The 25400-nt window shown below is 38.4% G+C and overlaps 1 protein-coding gene across 5 annotated transcripts in view; it reads left to right on the top strand.

Moving 5' to 3' along the window:
• Nucleotides 1–25400, top strand: part of SLC12A7 (solute carrier family 12 member 7) — a 134395-nt gene that overhangs the window by 107712 nt on the left and 1283 nt on the right. For 2 of the 5 annotated variants that reach the window (XM_066624032.1, XM_066624037.1), the window contains exons 18-25: nucleotides 1430–1625; nucleotides 3336–3505; nucleotides 4395–4526; nucleotides 5257–5364; nucleotides 8853–8969; nucleotides 15382–15563; nucleotides 20404–20418; nucleotides 24547–24680. In XM_066624032.1, the coding sequence (XP_066480129.1) occupies nucleotides 1430–1625; nucleotides 3336–3505; nucleotides 4395–4526; nucleotides 5257–5364; nucleotides 8853–8969; nucleotides 15382–15563; nucleotides 20404–20418; nucleotides 24547–24680 (1054 nt within the window). The remainder of the gene's footprint in view (nucleotides 1–1429; nucleotides 1626–3335; nucleotides 3506–4394; nucleotides 4527–5256; nucleotides 5365–8852; nucleotides 8970–15381; nucleotides 15564–20403; nucleotides 20419–24546; nucleotides 24681–25400) is intronic. The other 3 variants (XM_066624035.1, XM_066624033.1, XM_066624036.1) reach the window with 3 other exon arrangements.

Here is a 25400-nt window from a genome sequence, read left to right as displayed (position 1 = left end):
TTAGTTTGATAGAAATGATGGTGCCCTAGGGATTAAGGAATCCAGTCATTAAATGATGATTGCCTTTTGCCTGGTCATTGTTTTGAATTATACAAAAAGTGTGTTCAGAGAGGATGTTCTTGAGAGTTACAGTGTACCTGTCTCCTAGCTGGGTAGGTATGTTAACTTACAGTAGCAAAAGTAACAGACAGTGGTGTTGCACTTTAAAATGCAGTGAGCTTTAGTAGGTGAGCACCTACTTCATCAGTTGTAATGAATGTCTGAAACATAAAATCTTCACTGCCCATTTTAATGCATTTGGTGTAGTAAACACTTGCTTACAAAAGTTCATATCACAATATATTTGTTAGCCAGTGAGGTACAAGTCTGTTGATTAAATGTTGAAGTTTGTGGAATACATGACATTTTTCCTGCATTGACATTAATATCCATGTAGGAAAACATGTACTTCCATCAACATTGTTGTATGAAAATCATGCTGGTGTTTGTTTTGTTGTGAATGCATGATTTTTTGAAGTTACATTGGTTTGATCTACAGCCCAATCCTACCTAACTCCCTGGGTGACAATGCAGTGGCACCAACATGGTGTCTGCTGTTTCATGTGAGGGAGTTCTGGCATGTTGAGTCCTCCTCAAAGTAAGTGAACATTTGTTCTCTTGCCCTGGCGTAAGCCCCTACTGCCATCATGGGTCAACTCGGACTTGCGCCAGGAATACCACTGGCTCAACTTTGCGTCTTCCCAGATTCAATTGCCTTCCTCCTTGTCCTGTCATTTCTCTATTCCACTCCCTTCCCACCTCCCTCTCGACCCCTTTGTGATCTTACTGCTACCAGGAGGTGTCCATCATCACATGGACCTGGCCATTTGCCCCTTGTGGTAGCAGCCAGTCTGAACTTTGGAGAGGCTCAGAAATTCCTCAGGAGGCAAGGGGAGTGAGGTTCCCTTGGCTTAGGAAGCTGAGTGGGGGGTGAACAGGGACCAGCTGCGGCCATCACATGTACGGGCCGTTGCTGGCTGGAGTGTCACTAAACAATGTTCACCTGTAATAACTGTTTGCATTTACTAGTGACCAAATATTTCAATTTAAGATATTTGATTTAAATGAAGATTCTATGCAATATGGTAGTAACTGTTTTTGATTCATTAATAGTCTCTGATAAGTTTTAAATACAGGTATGTGTCTCTTAACAACAGGGATATGCTCTGAGGAACAGGTCATTTGACGATTTGTCATTGTGTGAACATTCTTAGTGTATAGCGCCATCTAGTGGGACAATCTCATATAGCCTGTTGCTCTTAGGCTAGAAACCTGTACAAACCTCCATTATAATCTTATGGAATTTCCATTGTATACGCTGTCCATCATTGGCTGGAAATTCATTATGTAGTGCATACCTGTATTTATACATGTAACTTTTCTCCTACAGAATATTAGATCCTTAATGGGAGTAGAGCGAACCAAAGGATTTTGCCAGATTGTTGTATCATCCAGTGTCAGAGATGGAATTTCCCATTTGATACAGTCTGCTGGTCTTGGAGGGATGAAACATAACACAGTCTTGATGGCATGGCCTCAGTCTTGGAAGCAGACTGATAATCCCTTCTCTTGGAAAAATTTTGTTGGTATGTATTGCTATAGAATTGATGCAATAATAGTGAAAATGTTTCATGATACTGCATTTACAGTTTTCAGTGAATTGATGTTAGAATGTGCTACCCTTCAAAATTTAACTTAAAAAGTTTTGAAATCTGTACACTAAAGGGAGGATTTGCTGACTGGGCAAAGAAGTACCTTTTGAAGTGGTTCCATCTTATATTTAGAAAGGAGAGAGCAACTATCCTTCTTCATCCCAGCATGGTGTTTTTTCCAGTGGCTGTTGCTAGTGTCTCATCTGTTTTTTTTTTTAAGTTTCTGAGCTCTTTGGGGACAGGGAGTCATTTGATGATTTGCAATCCAATCCTACTCACACGTTTCAGCAGCAGAATGCACCTTAAGTCATTGTAAAATGCCTTCCAGAAGTGTACAGAGCTGCACATTTGTGGGTTGTGAACAGCCCAATGCTAGTAAGTTAGCAATGTGGGCAGAATGGGGTGAGCTGGGGAGGCACCTGGGGAAGGCAATTTGTTCCAAATGCTATCTCCTCCAGAGCCAGCAGACACACCCCATTTGTCTCCTGAGTTATGCACCCGTTAAAGAGCTGCTGCATATCCAAGAAGATCCATTGGTAGTCCCAAGCCTCCCTATCCCCCACCATAGCATTCAGTACAGCCCATTTTGGCAGGGAAAAGCATAGGATTGGGCTATTACTTTACTATGTAAACCGCTTTGTGAATTAGTCTTGTTGAAAAGCAGTATATAAATATTCTTAATAATTATTACTAATTATTATTAATTATTACTAATAATAGTAATATTGGTAAGACAAGATGATCTAACCTGACCCCTGAAGAAGTAGACTGGACTGTTATAATTCAAGCTATAGGTGGGGATGCAATTTCTGAAGACTCCCCTACGTATAACCCTTTTTGCAATTAATAAAACCAGCATGCTAGGAAGAGTGATTATATCCTAGGCCGCTCCCTAACTGAGCTAGACAGGGAGGGTTGTTGCTCTGTTAAGTGCAGGAGAGCATTAAAAATTGATTTTTCCCTATCTCCAGTCTAAAGTAGTACAGTGCATCTTACCATTGTTGCCTCATCCTACTGCATATGCATATTCCCGAGCCCAAACAATCTTTTGAAGGTGTTAGGTCTCCTCCCCCATCCCACCCCAACTGTGGAAGTTGGGGCTGGCCATCTAGCAGTCTGGATGCAATTTCATCTTGCCCTTTCATCTGGTCCTATTAAAACATTTTCAAGTCCCAAAAATTAAAGATCCTTCACTTCTAATGTTACGGCTCTCTTTTGGTTTCAGTATAGCATAGATAAATTTACTGCACAATTGTAACACTGTACCCGAGTATGCCATAATTCTTGGCGACAGCTTTACAGATGTGATTACTCCCAGCACCAGTTGTGTCTTGAGAATGGCCTCAGAATACAGAGATTACTGTCTTTAGGTAGTAATAAAACATTTGTGTATATTTTAGGTAGTAATAAAACATTTGTATATTCAACAAATCTTTTATGATAGTCAGATTAAGTATTGCCTTGTGTAATGGGTACGGGTTACCTAAACTTTGTTTTGCTGTGTTAATCTGGTACTTTATGCTTCTATTTTTCAAATGCCTTCCCATGTCTCAAGGAAGAAAAGAAAATGTTTTAAGTACCTAGTACGTTTTTTTCAGACAGTAGTATACTTTTGGTTTTGGACGGTCCTCCTTCTTCTTGCAGACACTGTACGAGAAACAACAGCTGCACAACAAGCTCTTCTAGTTGCTAAAAATATAGATTTGTTCCCAATGAATCAGGAGCGCTTTAGTGAGGGCAACATAGATGTGTGGTGGATTGTTCATGACGGTGGAATGCTGATGTTGCTGCCTTTTCTTCTACGACAACACAAGGTATTTGCATTTTATCTTAGTTAGGAAACTTTGCTTTAAAATAAATGCATTGAAGTTGAAAGCTTAGAGAGCTTTTGAGCCCAATCCTATACTTACCTGAGGCAAATGAGGTTCAAGAAGGAGGCAGGATTGGCAGCAGCTGAATCTCAACCCCCTTCTTGGATCCAATCCCATGGTGTGAGTCCACGCAGACTTGCACCAGCTATTTACACAGATCTGAGTAGATACCCCCCACGCCCGACACACTGTGGAAGCTTATCCCTGGGTACAGGAATGATTGTTACTTTACCCAGAGGAGACCTCTACAACTGCTCTCCTTCTGCAGGATGCAGCAGTCGCCATTTTGGCACTTCTGCATCAGCAGGGAAGGAAAGGTTAGGATTGGGCTGTCAGGTTATGGAACTCCAGCTCGATAATGCTTATAAATAGTAATAATATTAAAATAAGAGCAATCCATATCTGAGACATTGTCAGTACAGAATGTTTGTTCCATTGTTTCTGGAGGATTATGGGAGAACTGTTATGAATTGTCAGTCATTGATAAGTACTTAAAGGCAGGTGTTTTGGAGGAGGATGTATCATAAACACCTAGGAAACTGCAGCTATATGCAGAAGAGTTTCAGTAACTAGAAGTTGCATGCAACAGATATGTTCCTCTTTGCTTCCTTTTCTCCACCTACTTTGGAACTCTGTACTGGTAATGGAAAGTTTGCTATGGATAGATCTTCTCACATTCACACATTGTGCATGCAGCATTTCTTTGATCTCACAAATAGCAGAAGGATCAGTAAATGGACTTTCTACTAGCTAGCAAGTGTTAGCAAGTGTAGCTATCATGTTACCAAAAATCACATCTACACTTTTTTCCATGAAATGTTCTCTGCAACAGGTGTGGAGAAAATGTAAAATGCGTATCTTCACTGTGGCTCAAATGGATGACAATAGTATTCAAATGAAAAAGGATCTCCAGATGTTTCTGTATCATCTTCGACTTAATGCTGAAGTGGAAGTTGTTGAAATGGTAAGATATTAGATGTTATCATTTGCTTTTAAAAAATAAACTTCTGAAAAGGTATCTGTCTAATTTATGTTTCAGTTTAAATGTTTATTCTAACCAACAGGTTTGACAATGTGAGCTCTTCAGTAGATGCAAGTTCAGTAAAACCTTGCCCACTTTGTATATGTGAAACAAAATTCTTTGTGTCTGAAATTATAGTGAGTAGTATAGTACAAAACTGGAGTGCATGCTCCACTTACTGAAGAGGAGAGTATGACTACATGTGGACCAAAAATATATATATTGGACCAAATATATATATATATATATATATATATATATATATATATATATATATATATATATATATATATATATTGTAGCACAATAGTATTAATGAGGGAATAATGTTTAGATTTTGAGCAGTTAGACAACAGAAGCTTCTTATACTTTTATACTTTTTCAAGATGTTAATTGCAAAAAAAATCATTTAAATGCTAACTTCCTCCCCCTCCCCATGAGGTAGTTAAGGTTTGCAAAGGCACTTTGTATCCAATTTTTAAAAATTGACATTGTTGCAGCAATTTTAACTTAGTACATTCTTTAACACTGTCAAATATAAGCTCTCGCCTACCTATGGGCATTTACTATGGCAAGTATCAAGTCAAGCCTTTGTAAATGTAGGCTTAGAATATTGGCCAGAAGTTATAGCAAACAGTTTTCTTTTAAATACAAATAACATTTATTTTTTCAGTTCGAAAATGATATTTCCGCCTTTACATATGAGAAGACTCTTGTGATGGAACAGAGATCTCAAATGCTGAAACAGATGCAACTTTCTAAGAATGAAAGAGAAAGAGAGGTAATCAATTTTATTTTATTTTATTTTAATGACAACTATGTTTGAGCAAGTAGAAATACGAGAACTGATCAATGAGAACATTTATTGTCCTTGTCCAAGACATTTCTACAAGCAGGGGTATATCCATCATGAAGCAAGAAGGTGATGACTGAAACCATCCAAGATTTTGGTCAGCAAGTTTTGCTTATGGAGCACCATCCACTACTAGGAAGTTACTCAGCTTCCTGAGTAAGCTCCATTAAAATGAACAGGAATATTCATTTCAATGAGGCTTGCTTAGGAAGAACACTCCAGTAGATTGTCCCCCTTAGTAATTAATTGATTGCTTGGGGCAAGGTGCCACTTGGCTTTTCCACCTCAGTTGCCAAAATATTTTCAACCTACTTTACAGATATTGAGGGTTCGATCTGCATAGGACTACCCCATCTATAAAAGTGTTTTTATTTATTTCAATAGATGGGACCCACGCATCGTTTTGAATGTGCAGATCCTATCCTTCCATTGAAATGAATGGAAAAGCCTAAAATGAATGGAAAAGATCCTTGTATATTTAAGTGTGCACAATCCCTGTCAGCATTCAGTGTTTTTAATTTGTACCTGTTTTTGAATATGTTGTTTACTTTGTTATGGAACTACTACACATGGAAAGTGGTGTCTGCAAGTCTCCCATACCCCCTGAAAAACCTCTCTTAGGTGTCAGGGGACTCTTGAAACAAATAACTCATGCAAGGTGCCTCTTCCCATTTTGAGAGGGGGGAGCGTTCTCTCTGCTTGCGGATCCATGCTCCACGCTACCCCATTCCTGAGAGTCCCCAGTCCTCTGGCAAGGCTTCTAAAGGAATAAAGAATGCTACAGTGAGGAGAAGGAACTGGGGAAGCTCTGTTCATGTGCAGTAGAACAGCTTTCAGTCAAATACAGGTCCAGCCTTGCTACACACGGATTTTTTATACACAGATTTGACTCAACACGAATGGCCTCTGCAAATGAGAAGGAATGTGCTGATCCCTGGAGACTGGGAAACATGCACCCCTTTAAAATCACAGTTTAAAAAACTGCTTTTTACTGTTGTAGAGAGACAGTCATACAAGTGATTACAGGTATAACCTCAGTATCCACAGATTTTTCTATCTCAAAGCTGATGAGAAGGGCCCTTTAAATTAAAGGAAAACAGTTGTTTAATGCCATAGAGCAGTGTTCCTCAAACTGTGGGTCGGGACCCACTAGGTGGGCAAGCCCATTTCAGGTGGGTCCCCATTCATTTTAATGTTTTATTTTTAATATATTAGACTTGATGCTACCATGATATGTGACAGCATTTGGGGAAATGTTACAGACCTGTACTTTTAACAAGCGACTATATATATTCTTTTAACAATGATAGTCAATGGGACTTACTCCTGGGTAAGTGTGGGTAGGATTGTAGCCTAGGATTGTGAAAAATGTTCCTGCTTGATGATGTCACTTCCAGTCATGAATCTATCCAGTGGGTCCGGACAGATTCTCATTCTAAAAAGTGGGTCCTGGTGCTAAATGTATGAGAACCACTGCTGTAGAGAGCAGCCAGCTGGCAATCCATCAATCATTCTCTCTACAGGCTTCACCCTTCCTTCCCCCTGAGCACAAAGACTAAATGGCAATGGTGAACAAAGGCTAAATGGCAGCGATTATCACCTTCTCCATTCTTTCCCCCTTGCTGGGGCTCCTGGTGAAGGGAGGGATTGCTGCCTCCTAGTGAAGCCTAAGTGCCTGAAGAGACACTGATTGCCTCTGTATGCATTACAAAGGTCAGCAAGGCTGTTTTTAAATCACAAGAACAAAGAGACTTTGTTTTTTAAATTGATTTGCTATAGTGCTTTTTTGCCATCCAGGAGGACTTGGAACTATCGAATAAGGAGACTCAATCTGTATATTGATTGAATTTTTAATAGCACTGGGTAGTATTTGGCATCTTTAGAGTTCCTGATTGGCAGCTAAAATAATACAGAGTGTAGAATCTCTCAGTATAAAGGTTCATTTTGGATACCTGTCTTCTTTAATCTTGTTTTTTACTATAGTAATTTAGCCTTATTATTTCAGATTAAAGGTAATATGCTATGAAAGTTATAAAAGAATTTGGGATTTTTGGGGGTGGGAGGGGTAACATACACTGATATTTCTATTCTCTATTAAAATATTGTGAAGGAAATTTTTTTCTCACTCTAAAGAGTGAGACTTTAACCTTTTCAAAAAATTCTGCCTTTAAAAAAAAATACAGGTTTATCTACTTTGCTTTGAAAATATTCACATGCAAATCATTTGTTCTCTTGGAATATTTTCAAAGTGCTGAACTTCACTGTTTAAACCCATTTAAAGCCATTTAACACATTGCAAGCAAGCTTCTTGGATCTGTGCCAATCTCTTATTGAATATTGCCAGTGTAAAACACTGAAAACCTGTATTTTGCTTCTTAGTTTCTTCCCTTACCACCACAATCTTTATCTGTGGATTGTCTTTCAACAGGATAAAAAGTTATGTTTTCTTTCCACCACATACAGCCGATGCTCTTTTATTTTGCTTAGTAACCTTTTTCTCAAAATATCTAATTTATTGTTGAAACCTGCTGCGGCCTTAACAGGTGAATACTCTAACTTTATGTTGTAGAACATAAATTTTAGGGGTCATATTAATATAATTTTGCAATAAGCACTCCTTTTGTACCTGGTGCAGATATCTTAATACTGGCTATATAAAATCCTTTGATACATTTTAATTTTAATTCTTTGTTGTGGAATATTTCTTGCATGTGAACTGTATTGCTAATTGGGTAAGAGGCACTTTTTCAAGTGGGTGCTCCTTTTTTTAGCAGGGGGAGAGTAACTGGCCCATCTCCCCCTAGCAGTGTCTGTTCTGGTGGCTGTCTGCTGGTATTCTTTTGCATCTTTTTAGATTGTGAGCCCTTTTGGGACAGGGAGCCATTTAGTTATTTGATTTTTCTCTGTAAACCGCTTTGTGACCTTTTAGTTGAAAAGAGGTATATAAATACTGTTAATAATAATATTGGAGCTAGCATTGAAAAACAATTACAGGATAGTTTTGAAAGAAGAACTGGCCAGTCTCAAGAAGATTTTCAGCTTTGCTTGATTTTCAGTGACTGAAATGTATTCACAATTATATTTCAGACACTTTTTCATCTTTGAAACAGTTTTTATTCTTTTTCTGGGAAGACATATATTGGTTTTCTTTAAGGATAGTTTTTCACATTAAATTGTATCTAAACTTAATTTTAAACTGGTATATGGGCAGAAAACAAAGAATGATGGTGTGTACAAATAGAAGTTACAGAGCTAACACAGTATCTGTTATCTTAAATGCACTATATTTCAATTGTTTCTGTTTTTTGTTTTGTTTTGTTTTTTTAAATATGCTGGCATTGTGTTTTATGAGCTAACATAATTAATGATATCCTTTTTCTGTATGCTGGTTATGCCTGGTGACCTTCCTGTCCCAGATTCAGAGCATCACTGATGAGTCTCGCAGCTCAATCAGAAGAAAGAGCCATTCTAGCCCACAGTGTATTGGTCAAGATGTAGACAATCTACTACCTAATGACATTCAAGAGGAAGAGGTAGAAATTGTGCCACTTGGTTTTTCCCGTCCCATTATAACACTTACAGTGCCACTGTAACCGTAACTGTACTAATTACGGCCATTGTCCTGTTGCTTTACTTCTAACTAACCATGCTATTGTAAGTAAAAAGTACTACCCCTTCTCTCTAAAAAGCAGATAGATTTTAAGAAATGGCAGTCTGTTTCCTTAGATTTAAGGAGTGCTTTTCAAACGGTTTACTCCAGAGTGAGTGTCTTGGCAATCCTAACTGGATTATTGTACAACTAAACAGAATAGATAATTGCTTCTGAATAGCAGTAGTCTGCGTTTAATTTGCTCTAGTATATTTTGTGGCATCAATGGGTCTGTGGGTGGCATGGGACAAAAGAAACCTGTTCCATTTAGTAAACCCATCCTTGGTCTTCCTTAATTTTACCAGGTATCTTCTGTGTAATCTAAAGCAAGCCTGCACTGTTGTTGTTTTTTTGGTTTGTTTTTTTTTTTTTGCTTTTTTAAGAAAGCATGCAAATTGCACAGTGTGGATTAAATTTTGGGGGATTTATCCTCTGGTAACCTGGAAAGGAAACTTAATTGTTTCTTGCAATGACATTTCCTGCAGTAATCTTGTCCTCATGATGGAAGGAAAATGAGGAAAATCATGATGCCAACATCAGTATTCTAGTTTTTTAGCAGATTAGCTAAAATCTAGGGGTAAAATGGTGTTGGGTTTGGACCTGAAAATTCTTAGAGTTTCCACTCAGGAGCCCTTTTCACAAAACCATTAACATATACAACTCCTAGTTTCTTATCAAAGTTTTTATTTTTATTTTTATTTTTTTACAATGCTTTATTTTATTTATTATAGATACAGGCAAGGAAAATTGGATAGACTTAGGGCTAGGACTACATAAATTACACACAAGGGTGGTGGCCATCGATTACAACAAACATTAATCCAAACGGAATTATTCATCAATACAAAAATTATCATATTCATTAACCAACTGGTTAATACTTTATCTAAACAGTCCATATTTTTCCTCTAATCTTATCTATCCCATCATAAAAAAACTTCAGATTTTTACTTATACACTCTTCTTACCACTAAACTAGTCTCTAAAATAAAATCTTTCTTATCTGATTCTTAATTTTTAATATCACATCTAAAAAATATCACATCTATTATATATCATTTTCCATATCTATCCAATCAGAAAAGGCTTCAAATTTTTACTTATAGAATCTTCTTACCACTAAACTAACCTCTAAAATAAAATCTCTTATCTGATTCTTAATTTCTCATATCACATCTAAAAACAAATATCTCCAATTACAATGGTATTATACTTCACCTATCCACCACATCTTTATTAACCCAAAATACAGGTTTAATATTTTCTCCAAAACGACATCTATAATTCATTTTATTTACCTTCTCTTTTAAAAAATAACCCTTTTATTTATCTTAATACCACTTTAGTTTACACAATACTTATATTCCAAATTTACACTTTCATCTAATCAATTTCGTATATTTACCACTTAAATTTTCACAATACTTATATTCCAAATTCCATTTTCGTCTACTTTAATTTAATATAATTAATAAAATATTTATCTTAATACCACTTAATTTCCGCAATATTTATATTTCAAATTTTCATTTACATCTATTTTAATTTAATATGATTTTAAAAAATTTCTACTTATTATTCAACCATTTTAACCTTCTTATTGCTTATTTTATACTCTAACTTATTGGTGTTCCCTCTTACTCCTCTGACTGGTTCTTCCACTTCTTCTTTTTCTTCTTAAGTCTGTTGAATTTCTTGCCCCCCTCTGTTTTTCTTTCTTCTTTTTCATTCTGTTCTTCTTGAATTCAATCCATAAATTCTTCCTCTTCTTGAGACAGCTTGTTCTCTGAACATTTCCTCTTTTTTCTTCCTTAAAGTTCTTAGTTATTATGACAATTGCTTCTTCTGTCTCCTGTCCCATTTCAAAATACTCCACTTCTTTAACTTCACCCGACATCTGATCCATTCTTTTTTCTTCTCTATTGTTTATAATCTGTTCCTGCGAGTTTACAAGGGAGGAGCTTATTTGCCCAATTTGTTCAGACAATTCTCTGACCTGTTGCTCCATTTCTCTTCTAAAATCCATCACAAAATCCACCAACAAGGCCTGGCTTTCACGAACATCTTTTAAATTTTCAAAAGACATTTTTATCAACACCAACTCGAACCACTTCCTGCAGGGCTACTTTCCAATTTTGTATCCAGGGTTACTTTCCAATTTTTGTATCCAAAAAAAAATATAAATCAATATTCCATGTCCAGTCAATATCAATGACAAGTCAATGACAATTCAGTCAAATCAAGACACTCAAATTAGGTTAGTATGCCTTTAAATACCCCTGGGAGCTGGGGATAAGAATAGGCCCTCAGTTTGGCTGTACTTGTCGTAAGAGGCGACTGAACAGCCACTGGGTAGATGAGACTCATTAGCCTGGAAAGGCAGCTCATCTGAGAGAAGGAAAACTCTGATCCCAAACCTCCACTGCCTTGTGGCTACATCCAGTTATGGAAAAGGCTTCAGGAGTCAACCTCGAGGCAAAATCCGGAGCCGGAGTCCCTGAGGCAGTTCATGGCTGAACACAGTCATGTTCTGGCAACTCCTGCGACGCCGCTGGAACCAACTGTACTGGCTTCTGCCTTTCCATTGGACCATTTCAGTGACGTGGAGAGGGGGGATTTGCTGCATGGGTAACAGTCTATCCTCCATATCTACTTTACCCAGGCTTCGCGCACTGGAGAGGACACTGTTCCAGAACCACTATTCAGAGCGCAATACCATAGTCTTCCAAGACTGAAGGATGCCTTTAAATAAAAAAAAATTAAAGCCTCTTGCTGAGAAACCGAAAGTAACAGTAACCAAGCTTAAATCAAGGCTTTTTGCTGGGAAAATGAAAGTAGACTTTATTTCCTTCGTTGAAGATTACTTAATTATTTCTCTTCTGTACATACCATTAAAAAAAGAATAATCTTGTACTTACTCCAGCAGGGGAAATACCAATTCACCTATTTCCCCCCTGGGTGGCTACCGGCCAGCGTGAATAATCTTTAAATATCTTCTCCTCCTCCAGACTTCTTACTTACAGTTCTCGGTAAAACTTTTTAACGAGCCAAGTTTACTCACTCTTAATAGCTTTTTTCGCTGCGATGTTGTTGTATCTAGGCCATGGGAGGGCGAATTCTCAGCTTTCCGAGCTTCTCCAAGAGGGCGCCCGGGATAAATGTGATTCAGCAATCAGAGCAAAACACAGAGAAATCCTTGAAATTGCCTGTTTCTAAGGACCCCCCCCCCCCCCGTTCAAGCTCTCTGCTCTTCGTACTGTCTTCCTGGCACCGAAGCATGCCTTAGTTGTTTAGGCACATGAAAACACATCTATTTGGCAGTCCCTTTGGGAGCCCCCAAAGTCCACTGCTGCATCGCTGAGAGTTGACTCCGCCCCCCTCTTATCAAAGTTTTTAAAGTGCAAAGTCAGAACACTGGTCACAATCTTCCCTTAGGGCGCAATCTTAACCAACTTTCCAGCACTGGCATAGCTGTGCCAGTGGGGCATGTGTTGCATCCTGCAGTTGGGGGGCAGTCATGGAAGCCTCCTCAAGGTAAAGCAATGTTTGTTCCCTTACCTCACATTGCCCTTACCTCGGTTCTGGAAAGTTGGTCAGGATTGCACCCTTACTTAAGTTTCACTGGCAGTCACAGAAATTTCAGCACACTCTACTATGTGCAGAATTGTGCCCCATCCCTCAGTTTATTTCTTCCCTAATGGATAGTTGCAGTATGTTTATATTTCTAAATCTTGATTTTTCATAAAACAAAAGTCATGTATTCCCTTAACATAGTATAGAAGGCTATGGCACTATTAATTGATTTTAAGCCCAGTTTCAACAAATAAAGTGGCACTTAAGTGTGAGTCTTGCCTAAACCCAAATACCCTAGATTTAGTTCATTGCAATGTGGTGTGTTCTTTCTGTACTTCACCTCCAGTAGGTTGCGTGTGGATGTTTGTTGAAAGCTCTAACAAAAACAGTTACTCTAAAATTAGTAGATGTCACCCCTTTTCCATCTTTTAAAAATGTTAATGTTGTGTTTTAAATGATTTGTTAGATTCTAAATACTTCCAGTCCAAAAGTAATGGATATTGATAATCATAATTTATGTTCTAAAAGTGAGTGAATTTTTCTTTAAAAAGTATGTGTAAAAATGCCTTCCACCCTTTCCTAGCACACCTATTGCAACTGTGTGTGGTGCTGTGTGAAATATGACTGTTTGATCATTATGAGCTACCTTCTGGATAGGGCTTGTGATCTCATTGTTAACTACTTGTTCCACTCCTTTTCCAGTGCCCATGGTATAATGAGATTTTTTTTTAAGTCTTTACTTGAGAATGCTCACAAAGTGCTTTAAAAAAAACAAACCCAAGTGGCATATACTAGGAACACATACTGGCAGCAAAACAATTTCCAAATCAGTAGCCCATTGTTCCATGAACAATCTTTTTCCCCCTCAAAATTTAGTGATTTAGAGATGATTTAAAACCCCTTTTTAAAGAGTGACAGAAAGGCTAGTGCTAAGTGAACTGCGAAGACTAGAATACTTGAGGGAAACAGTGGTCTTCAGGAAATGCCAATAAACGTTTCTTTTTCACCTTTGGAAGGCACAGTTTTAACACCAGAGCTGGAATTTGACTCCTCATATTCCAGATGTCAGGCTTAAATTCAGAATTTCTATGCCAGCTATTAAAGATTTGCATGCTTTGTTGCAGTTAGGTTGTGTCTAGGGGGAATAGCCATTGTTTTGAGAAGGATTTACAGCACTGTACATTCCCAGGATAGTGACTTATTCATTTCTCAAATTTCTCTGAATTCTCAAAGGAACAGAAGTAGAGATTGGTAAACTCCTCTTAGATCAATTCAGGCTTGGCAAATCAAATCTGATTTCTCCCAAAATTTTAAAAAAATAACTTTTTTCCCCCGAGCACAATTCTGAATTTGGACTCTATTGACTCCCAAGGATGTCATGGGTGGAGTTCAAGGTGCCAGGGAGGGAGGTATATTGGCTCTAATTACAGTTCAGACTAGAGAACTTCTATGTAGGGTTTGACCTGCTTTGTAATACAGCTAAGCATAACTTCATTTTCCAAACTAGGTAAGTATGAATTTTGTTAACATCAGAAAACAAACAAAAATCTAAAAACATAGTGAAAAAGTCAGACGTGTGTGTTAAGTTTGAAAACAGAGTACTGTAGATCCTTAGAATGGAAGGCATCATTTATTGTTAATTAATTAAATGTAAGGTAAAATATTTTCACCCCAACTTTCTAGAGCAGAGGTCCACAAACTACAGCTGGTGGGCTACAGCTGGCCTACTAACTCATTTTGGCTGGCCCACTGAGTCCAATGGCTTTATGTGCACCTCTGCATGCCTTCTTCTTCCCTCATCCTCACTCACCACCGTGCATCTTCTTCCACTGGCAGGATAAAGTGATCATTGGGCTGCTCTCGCTGAGAGGCAGAGATAGTAAGCAACCCCACAACTACAAATATTGCCAATATTTTTTTCTTATTGTGAACATTCTTAGAATTATGCACAAAATGTGTATTTTATTTTCTATAATTAACCCTCTGTGGCCCACCAAGAGAGCAAGTTTGAGTGATGTGGCCCTAGCAGCTTAACATTTGAGATCTCTGCTCTAGAATAACCATGGAATGGTTACAGATATTTGGGTTTTGTTTTTTGAGTCTATATTTGGGATAGAGCTTGAATTCCGATTTTCAGGAATTCCTGTTTTATATTTCAATGATGGAACCATCAGAATTTTTTTTTATTAAAGATTGTATGTTGTAGATGCATTGGAACATTGGAAATTCATGTTATTAGGTGAAGCATGATAGCAGCCCTGCTGATGCTGTAATTCTTGTGTTTTGTTGGTGTAGAGTTTACTGTTTCCACAGGCTCAGGTTAGGAAATGTGTCTTTATGGAAACTGTAAGATGTGTCTCTGTGTTTAAGATCTTCTAATGAGCAACTGTCATGTAAATTATTCTACAAACACCAATATTGAAGTGCAACACACACACACGTGTACTTCTTGTTGTGGAGACATTGTCTGAACCCTGCCTACATTTTGAGAATCACAGTTTCCTACCCATCTCCTTTTAAACAAATCTTTTAGATACATGTGATAAGTTTTGAACTGAGAACAACATTAAATGTAATGAACCTTCTTACAAATTTAAAATGAACTGCCTTTTTAGAAGACAATTGTATTTACATGGTAAAAGAAGAACAGGCCTTGACCATTTTTCATTTCCTTGATTTGCCTTAAATGACAATCTTTTCTTTACTTGTTTGTGTTTGGTTAGGCTCAGTTGATCCATGACAGAAACACTGCATCTCACTCAACAACAATGGTTAAATCTCATACAGCCATTGCTGCACCAGAAAAAGTGCAGATGACTTGGACAAAAGAAAAATTTATATCTGAGAAGCATAAAAATAAAGAAACGTGTATGACAGGGTACAAGGATATCTTCAATATGAAACCGTAAGTACAATTGGTTATAAGAAGTTCAGTGCTCAATAGTTATCAAATTGTGCCAATTTGATATAGCAGTGCTTTGCACTTTTGTCTGGTTAGTGACCAGAGCATGGATGAAAGTAAGAAATGGTTGAATGTCAAAGCATAAGCTTTATTTAGCTTGCAAATTTATTTTGACCAGTGAACTAACTAACATGTACAAAGCCTTAAGAAACAGAAATAACACAAAAACATAAGAACACTGATGAACACATGGAAGTTTGGATGAAACTGGGCAAAAGAGTAAAGCATGTGGATGAAATTTGAAATTTATGTTATAACTGAAAACAGTTGAATAAGCAAAGTGATGAAAGTCAAGGTATTGCTGTACTGTGTTAGTTTGATAAGTAATCTGTATGTAGCAGTTCTCATTTATACCACTCTAGATCAGGGGTGCCCAAACCCCAGCCCCAGGGCCACATGCGGCCCTCATGACCTCTCAATGCAGCCCTCAGGGAGCCCCCAGTCTCCAATGAGCCTCTGGCCCTCTGAGTATTTGTTGGAGCCCGCACTGGCCCATTGCAACTGCTCTCAGCATGAGGGCGACTGTTTGACCTCTCATGTGAGCTGTGGGATTAGGGCTTCCTCCACTGCTTGCTGTTTCACATCTGTGATGCAGTAGCAACAGCAAAGGAAAGGCCAGCTTTGCTTTGTGCAAGGCCTTTTATAGGCTTTGAGTTATTGCAAGACCTTCATTCATTCATATAAGTTCATCTTTAATATGTTCATTTATGTAAACTTATGTAAATTTATTCAAATTTTAAATGTAAATTAATTCTTTTTTCCCCGGCCCCCAACACAGTGTCAGAGAGATGATGTGGCCCTCCTGCCAAAAACTTTGGACACCCCTGCTCTAGATGAAGAACATACTAGGAATACATTAACCAGCCAGAGTCTACTGTTGTAAATATTTTTTAAATCTGAAGTTTCAGTGTTGAAGCAGTTGGGCAACCCAGTCCTGTCCCCCCTGGGACACTGGGTGCAGCAGCATCGAAATGGTGACAGCTGTATCCTGCAGCCACTGGAGCTCTCTTTATTGGTCCCCTTCCCCTGCATAAGGGTGCAGGCCGAGCAATGGGGCTACTCACATCCTCACCAGCTGTTTTGCTGATGCAGACTGGAGAACCTCCATGTCAAGCTTTACAGTCCAACATGGAGGATAGGATCCAGTGCTGCAGGGCCCCCAGGCCAGTCACTCCCCCGCCCTGGAAGCACCTCCCCCTTCCACCCTGAAAACCTGCACCACTGCCTGGTGGTGTGACTTACCTTCAGGCACTCCCATAACGTCTCCACTCGAAGCTAAGTTGGTGTGGGCCCTGGGCCACTGGCCCCTCCTCTTATGGTGCTGCGGATGTGCCAGCGCTGAGGGAGTTTGGCATTCGTCATTCTATTTTCTTGGTGTTCACATTACCGCTCCTCCTCTTCCCAATACTTCCTTCTGATTCCAACTACTCTAGGTGTCTATGTTTTAATGTGTTTGGGTTATGTTCAGATTTGCATTATTCACTCTCTTATATATGTGCATGCAGAAACTTCCTTCTTTTACCTTTCCGTCCTTTTCAGAAGAACTTCTGCAAATGGTTTCTAAAAGATAATATAAGAAGGGGTGGAATTTTTTTAAGGATAAGGTTATTGATCTTTTTTCAATAGGATAGAAAATGAAAAAAGGAATCCTCAGTCTTTGAAGCAGATTGCTTTACAGAGATAATACAAGCTTTGAAGAAGTGGGAGGAAGGTGTATAACTAAAATCATTTCTTCGCTGTCTCCTTAAAATAAGGAGGTGAGCATTTTGTGGAGTGAAGCAGTACCAGCATGGCTTCTTCATTTGAGGACTCATGCTTACCTTAGAAGGCTAACTTCACAGTAGTTGGATGAATACTTCAGTGCTGATGCCGTAAGGAAAAACAAAAACAAGCCTTTCTTCTCTAAAGATGTCCCACACTGAAATAATCCTACATCTAGCAATTATGAAGACTCAATTCTGCAGATCTGTTGGCATATCTCAAGATCCTTCTTGGTCAAGAAGTGGGGTTAATAGCCCAATCCTAACCTGCGCTGGAACAGGCAGGCCAGTTGGTCTGTGCTGTACCCCAGGCAGGGTAGGAGATGGCTGCCACGCAACTCAGAGTAAGGGGATATATATTTCCCCTTGCCTTGTGTCGTGCAGCAGCCACCCCATAGGGCTGTCCTATGGCTGAGCTGACTCTCAAGGAGGCATGAATGTGCTTTATGGCACGTTTGCTACACTCCTGGGTTGGTGCGAGTTGGGCCCATATGTAGTTCAGGATTGAGCTCTAAGCCATGTGTGTCAAGTTTGACTATTGTGTTTGTTCCACTGAGTGCGGGATATATTTAGTATTTTGTGGGTTTTTTTCTAAACCATGTTTTTCCCCCCTCCAAAATCACAAGCTCTCTTTAGATTCAGGAATCAGAGCTAGGTTTGTCGCACTAGTTGATACAGAAGGAAGCATTGGCACTGTCTGCAATTCAGCGGCAGTAGAAGACACTGATACAAAAGTTCACACTGTGACCACTAGGTGGTGATGTAAACCTAGAAATTATTTTCCAGATTGTCAGCACTCAGCAGATGAAACTGCCTAAAAAATTGGGGGGGGGGGATCTTTGTACTGAAGCTTTGACACAATGAATTTTGCTTACATATTGAAAAAACTAAAAGCTACCACTTATGCAAAAATAATATCATTAAGGTTAGTAGACTTACTATCTACTACACATGAACACTTTGAAGGATTTGTGTTACCCCATTACAGTTTTTAGTTTTGATAACACATTTATAACTTTTAATCTTTAATTTCGGGACATAAAAATAAATGTTTTCAGTAAAACATCACAAAGTTACTTTTGCAAATTTGGGGATATGACATATGCTTTATTAGATGTTAGATTTTAATCTACTTTGAAATAAATTTAAGCAACTTAAAATTTTATGTAGATTTTGTTAGTTCATTAGTTATCTTGTCATAAATATTGCTTCTATAATAAATTTGGACACTGGAGTCATTTGCTAGATACCTGTAGAAGGGGAATGAGCTTTGGTTTCATGATGCAGCTAGTTGATATCAACTATAATCTGTAATTCTTAAATGTTTAATATATTGTAATGGATCAGATTTGTCTCTGGAATGAAAATTAGTTATAATAGAGTGATGGAAATCTGTTTCCGCAAAGGCATCATTGAGCTTATTCTCTGATCTAGAGACCTTGCATTATGATTGTGGCATTGTAATCCTGCATATGCCCATTCTTGTATATGTATATATGTCTCCATGTTAGACTGCTCTACTAACTTATCTGTTTCAAAGCAGTTATTGTTGGAACACTTGGTCAGATTTCTACAAGGGCGACCACCTCATCTATGGAGAAAATTAACAGCTATTTAGTTTGTGTATCTTTGTTTGAATACATGCAAATATTAAATTATCCATTGAGTTGCATTGAGGCAGAGTTTTAAGAATACTACTGTAGATGGCAGAAAACAGATATGCTAGTTTTAAGGAGACAAAGTAGTTATCAGGATTACTGTATACTTGAATCCTTGATTATAATACACAGTTGTGACCTAAAGACCTAAAGTTGTGACCTGTGCCTTTAGATCCTCACAATTCAGAATGAAAGGGAACAAACATTCTGTAGGCCCATACTCCATCCTCCCTGCGTCCCTTCTCCCTGAGCAGAAAGTGGTCACTGAATCAGCAAAATTCAGTATTTATCAAGACTCAAGCAGTTCTGCAGTTTCATTGCACACGGGGAGGATTATTTATGGTAGTAATATTTATGGTAATTTTTTGTTATGTGTGGGGGAATGGGGGTTAGGCAAGAAGTCTTTGATCCACATCACAGATCAAAGACGTGCTCCTTAAATACATTCAAGTTTAAACTGTATTTTAAGAGAACTTCTTGTGTTAACTTTTTATATTTAATAATAGCCAGAAATATAGGTACTACTGAAGAACGGTCATGTACAGTTTGAAACATGAGGGGAAGTTGTCATCCCCCACAGGAGAGATGATTACACCAGACGCTGAGTATTCTTCTGGGTCAGCCATTATTGTCTATGTAGAAAGAAGAGGAAGGGAGAGAGATGGGGCAGGGACACAGAAGCCCAAGACTCAATCCCTTGCATACTGGTTTGAGGAAGCTACATCTAGCCAGTTTCACAGTCAGCAAACACAACACTTTCTGTCCCAGTGGCACAAGTTCTCTGTATCTCCCTTTCGCAAAGTTATTGAAGGTGGTGGTAAACACTTCAAGGCTAGGTGGACAACCTTAGTGGTGTCTGAACTACTAATGAAGATACACTCAGGGCTGACTCATTTATGAGGTCAACTGAAGCAGTCACCTCAGGCAGTAGATTGGGGGCGGGCATCCAACTTTGTCTGCCTACCTGCTTCCACTGCTTTTCCTTCTCCTTCCACTCCCTGGATTGGAAAAGGAAGAGGGACAGAGAGGAAGAAGAAATATGGAGGGGAGGGGAGTACAGAGTTAGGTGATTGGAAAGTGGAAGAAGCAGAGGCTAGTATGTCATCAAGGTAAGGGAGGGACAGCATTGGTATGCTGCGTGGGGAGGTCTTGGGCTACACGATTGTAAAAGATAAATAGGAGGCAGCTGATGTATTCATTTAGAAACACATGTATGCTATTGATTTTGGAATTTGTTTTTAAATCTCACAAGGGATGGATATGCGAAGAGAATGATGTTATAGTGTGTTTACTACATTACAAAAATGTGCCACAGCTATTTTTCATAAAGTAATATATTTACACATTTGTTTCTTTTCCATGTAGAGAATGGGGAAATCTGTAAGTCAAATTTAATTTAGGTTGTTTTTCCTGCTTTCCTGTGCTTTATTGTTTAACCGTTGTTGCATGCCAAGTTTGAATTAGCTGCTTTTACATTTTCGTTGTGTTCATGTATTATGTTTTAGCATGTGAATGTGATGGCTTAGCATTCCTGTCATATTTTCTTTTTATGTCTTTTTCCATTTTCTAAGCTAGGTCTCTCTGCCTTTCTTTTTCTTACAGAGTAAATCACATTATGTGTCTCATAAAATGAAGGTCACCATTTGCCAGTATAAAACATTTGACATTTCCTTCATCAAAATCCCAGGGGTGCAACTTTCTCCCCCTAATTATCTCCAGATGCACAATAGTTTCTGGATAAGCTAACATTGACAAAATTGCAAAGATTAGGGCAATAAGGATGGTTTCCAAAAGAAAAAGTTCATATTGTGCCTGATGGGTTTGTTAAATCATGACATTGTTCTTGCTCTGTTTGCTTCATTTGTGAGAATAGTGCTGTAGTATGACATATGCCTAAGCTCTTCCCATGCTTTAAAAAGTGGACAATAGCAGTAGATAATTTTATCAAAAGAGGTTAATATGCCTAGATATATCATCGTTCTGCTTGATCATTCAACTTCATGAAAGCAGCACTGTTTGAAAATTTTCTCTTTCTGTAACTTCTGTTTTTCCCCTTTAAAGCATTGCTAAGAGAGCCCTCTCCTGCCTTTTTTTCCTTGTTGAATATCTCTGTTGCTTTGTTCTTTGATTTTTCTCTATATGTGTCATTTATTCTGTAAACCAAAAATCTTTCCATGGAGCACTGATGTACCTTCACAATTTTTTAGTCTGTCCATATCCATTCTCCAAAATAATTTGTATGGCACCTAAATCACTCTGATACAGCAAACACAATCCATATGCAGAAATAAGATTTCTGGCAATGGATTAGATTTATTGATTGCATATATTGCAACTGATCCAGTGCATGTAAACCCATTAGTTATTCCATACAGCCTCATGATTAAACTTGTGCAGATAGGCTTTTGCAATCAGGAGCCAGTGCTTAAAATTCTTTATATGGGGGAGGAAGGATTTGTACTGCTGCTGCCTGTATCTAAATTGAACACCTAATGGACCTAAAATGACAAATGTTAAGTGAAGACTGCAATATGTTTGTATGATCATGTACTTTTCTGCCTTCATTGTCATTGCAAAGAGGCACTTTACCCTTGAAATTGTGGGTTGTTCCTATAGCTTGCCTTTGCCATAATTCTTTTTTATTTCCCAATGTAATTTTTCTGATTTGAAGTTAAATTTGAGGTATTCCACTTCACAATTGCTTCATAGGGTTACTATGTAAATGAAAGAGAACCTATTTTTGGATTATCATTGTAAGTAAAGATTACACAACTGGGCATTTGGAAGTGTATATATAGTCTGGTAACACATAGCTCTGGTCTTATAAGGATGGAACTTTATGTTTTAAGGACAGAAGTACATATTGTGGATCAACTTGTACTTCCAAATGCTCAGCTGCTACTTCTCTGCAGAAAAATGGCCCTGGGACAGGGTAATTTACAGTACCCTCTGTTTTTCCTGCAGCTGGGGTCCAGACTTGTGTTTGCAGGTCACTTCAAGCCTGCTTTGGTTTACCATGTCAACACTAGGTTAGGTGTGCTGGACAACATGATGTTTGTGGACAGTTGTGCTAGACTTATTGGAGTGTTTGTGGTGAAGGAAGAATAGGGAGTGATGTTTGCCGAGCACCACAGTCAAAATTGTGAAAGATTAGTAAACCTCAGGGAATGAAAAAAATAAGAGTGAAAGGCCTTATTCTTGTTACCGTCAAGATTGCAGAATTTTTGAAGGCCCTATGGACACTATCATGCTCCATTAAATATGATATGCTAGAGATATATGCATAAGCCGCTCTGCTGCTGGCTTTTATAAGTTAATCGCAAAGGTCTCTCAATACTGCTTTTGTTCTTTTACTACCCTCCTTCATATTTGTAGACAAAAAGCTGAAAAGATTAACACTGAAGATAACAAAAAAAAAATTAAAACCAATTTTTCATGTCTACATTTGATGAAACGTGGTAGTAAGCTAATATGCTGCCACCAGAGAACAGTATTGAATTAACCACTAGTAGTTGCTCAATGCCTGGAGGAGGAATGTCCTCTTATCTTCCTTGAAAGTCATGATGGAGCTGTGGCTCCTTCGTTGTAGGAAGAATAAAAGATATGCACCCGATTTATGAATGGAATGATTTTGACCTGTTAATTCTTTTAAGTTGGAATAGCAGCTGCAGCTGTATTTTAGAAAAGCTAGGCACCTGAATAATAATAATAATAATAATAATAATAATAATATTAAGTTGCACCTTGAGTTTCACAAATCAAGGTCTCCTGAGGAACATCAGAATTATATTAATAGGAACATGCAAAATGACAAATCAGGTCGCTTGGGGCCTAATCCTATCCAATTTTCCAGTGCCAGTGCAGCCATGCCAGTGGAGCATACACTGCATCTTATAGCAGGGAGGCAGTCACATAGGCCTCCTCAAGGTATGGGAACATTTGTTCCCTTATTTCGGGGCTTCATTGTGGCTGCACCAGTGCTGGAATGTTGGATAGGATTGGGCCCTTAATGTACAGCTGAATGTTAGCATAACATATTATTTCTCTTAATCCATTGACATTCATGTCCTCTTGCTAGTTTTTTGGTTCGTAGCACATGGTCAGTTTGATCCTTGTGGCTGTAATCTTGTTACCAGTCACAGATTATCTTAAGTGATCACTCAAGTAAAAGGAGGTTGTGTGTAAGATAAAGATTTTTATGCGTAAGAACCAGGATTCAGAGCATTGCACACAGTACTCTCTCAATGCACAGGCCCTTCAGTATCCTTCCTTCCTCTCTCCATGCTTCCTGAAATGTCTCCCAGAGCAGCATCCCATGAGGTACAAGGAGCTGCAACTATGGTAAAAATAAATATTCCCCCACCACATGGCAGAGGAAGCACTTTCCATTCATATAGGTTAGAACACGCCATGGAGCAGTATAAACTATTTTACTTTCATCTGTTCACTAAGGATATCAGAAGTTATGTGCATAGCAGGACTGCATGGAACAGGACCACCCAGTTAGCAGGACTAAGACTCCAATCCTATGCATATCTTCCCAGAAGTAAATCCCATTATAATAAATGGGGCTTACTCCCAGGGAAGTGTGGATAGGATTGCAGCCTAACCTGCTAACTGGGATAAGAGGAACTTTTTAAAATGGGAGGATCTCTTATATTTAGGTGGCGAGAACAACTATCCCTGTTCACCCCAGTGCAGCGAACTGGGTGGCTATTGCTTCTGTTTCTTCACCTGCATTTTAGAGTGTGAGCCCTTCTCCTTTAGAGTGTTTCTTCTCCTGCATTTTAGAGTTTGAACAAGGGGGAAGGGCATTTGTTTATATTGTATAAATCACTTTGTGAGCTTCTTTTTTTTATTGAAAAGTGATGTTGGACTATTCATATGGCCAAATTAATATTGTTGGGGGCTACTGACATCTCTCAGTGTGATATAGGGATTGAAACAGATTGAATGGTCAGATTGTATTACAAAGTTGGCAGCAGTCAGCAAGGAGGGCTCCACATGTGCTCAGATGTGTTATAGATTGGGAGCAGGGAGTGACCAGTGTGTCCTGAAAGACACAATTGAGAGGCAGGTGGATGATAGTCTTCTGCCTGATTGTAAAGTGCATATGAAAGCAATACAATATTTTCATGAAACATAGATGAAGATTTATTATTTTCTTTAAAAATGATATATAGGACGTTTTACTCAATCACAACTTGATTAAAATTGGGTAAGTTAATAGAAGACCAGATAAAGATGCTTCAAGGGCACAATCAGTTCATAGGTCAACAGAAGACTATCTATTCTACTTCTAAATCATGTACATTGCAACATAATTTTGCCCAAGTATTCTTTTGCCTTTTACAAAACGTCATGACTTTGGCTGCTAATTGCTAGGCATTCTGTATGTTGTATGGCTTAAGGTTTTGTGTTTTGTTTTGTTTTTGCTGCAGCAGTAACTCTTTTTCTGCCAATAAGTTGGTGCCTGCTGATCCATGTTTAATTGTTGCTGTGTCCTAGGAATCAATCAAATGTGAGAAGAATGCACACTGCTGTCAAGCTCAATGGAGTTGTGCTAAATAAGTCACAGAATGCCCAGCTGGTGCTGCTGAACATGCCTGGACCTCCCAAAAATAGGCAAGGGGACGAAAACTGTATCCTTTCTGGTGCCAAAAAGTTCCAGGCAACAATACCTAAATATACTGTTGCATTAAAATCAATTAGGAAAATGATGAATAAACAAAGCTGACTTAATTGCAGGTAGGCAACCCATTATGCAGGAGGATAAGCTATTATCAATAGTGTGGAAGATCATTGGGTTGAATCTCAATTAGCAATTGTGCAAGTGGAACAGCAGTTCTGCTTCCACAGAGAAGGTGCCTTTCCACTCCATCCTCCCTTGAGTCTTGCAGCTATACCTCACTCTTCCTTGAGTTTCCCCAACCCTCCGGATCACCCACTGGAAGAGTGCTGGAGGTTGCAGGGCAGAGCTCTGATATTTCTTTGGATCCCAACTACTAAGTCACCTGAAATTGAATTTTTGCACCTACTAGTTGTTTCCAAACAAATCCACATCAGCGTACAGAATTATTCTGTCTGAATGCATTAACAACAAGGAAGATCTTACAGGTGCACTGGAAAAGTTATGTTTAGCCCAGTGCATTTCAAGTCAGTAATTTTTCTTCTGGAACAACTATTAAAAGAAAATGAATATACAATCAATTTGATACTTTTATCTTTGCAAATAATGTCTGGGTTGCTTCACAAGCTTTTCTCCTACATGAGTGTAGGAAGAGGATACCCATGTACATGTCAGTTGAGAATGACAGTGATTTGTCCAGTGAGTTGATGGCTAAGTAGAGGTTTGGAGTTTT

The sequence above is a fragment of the Tiliqua scincoides genome, chromosome 4 (genome assembly GCF_035046505.1).
Source record: "Tiliqua scincoides isolate rTilSci1 chromosome 4, rTilSci1.hap2, whole genome shotgun sequence".
NCBI classification, from domain to species: domain Eukaryota; kingdom Metazoa; phylum Chordata; class Lepidosauria; order Squamata; family Scincidae; genus Tiliqua; species Tiliqua scincoides.
The sequence above is the reverse complement of the archived record's forward strand: the minus strand, read 5'-3'. Positions and strand labels throughout refer to the sequence as shown.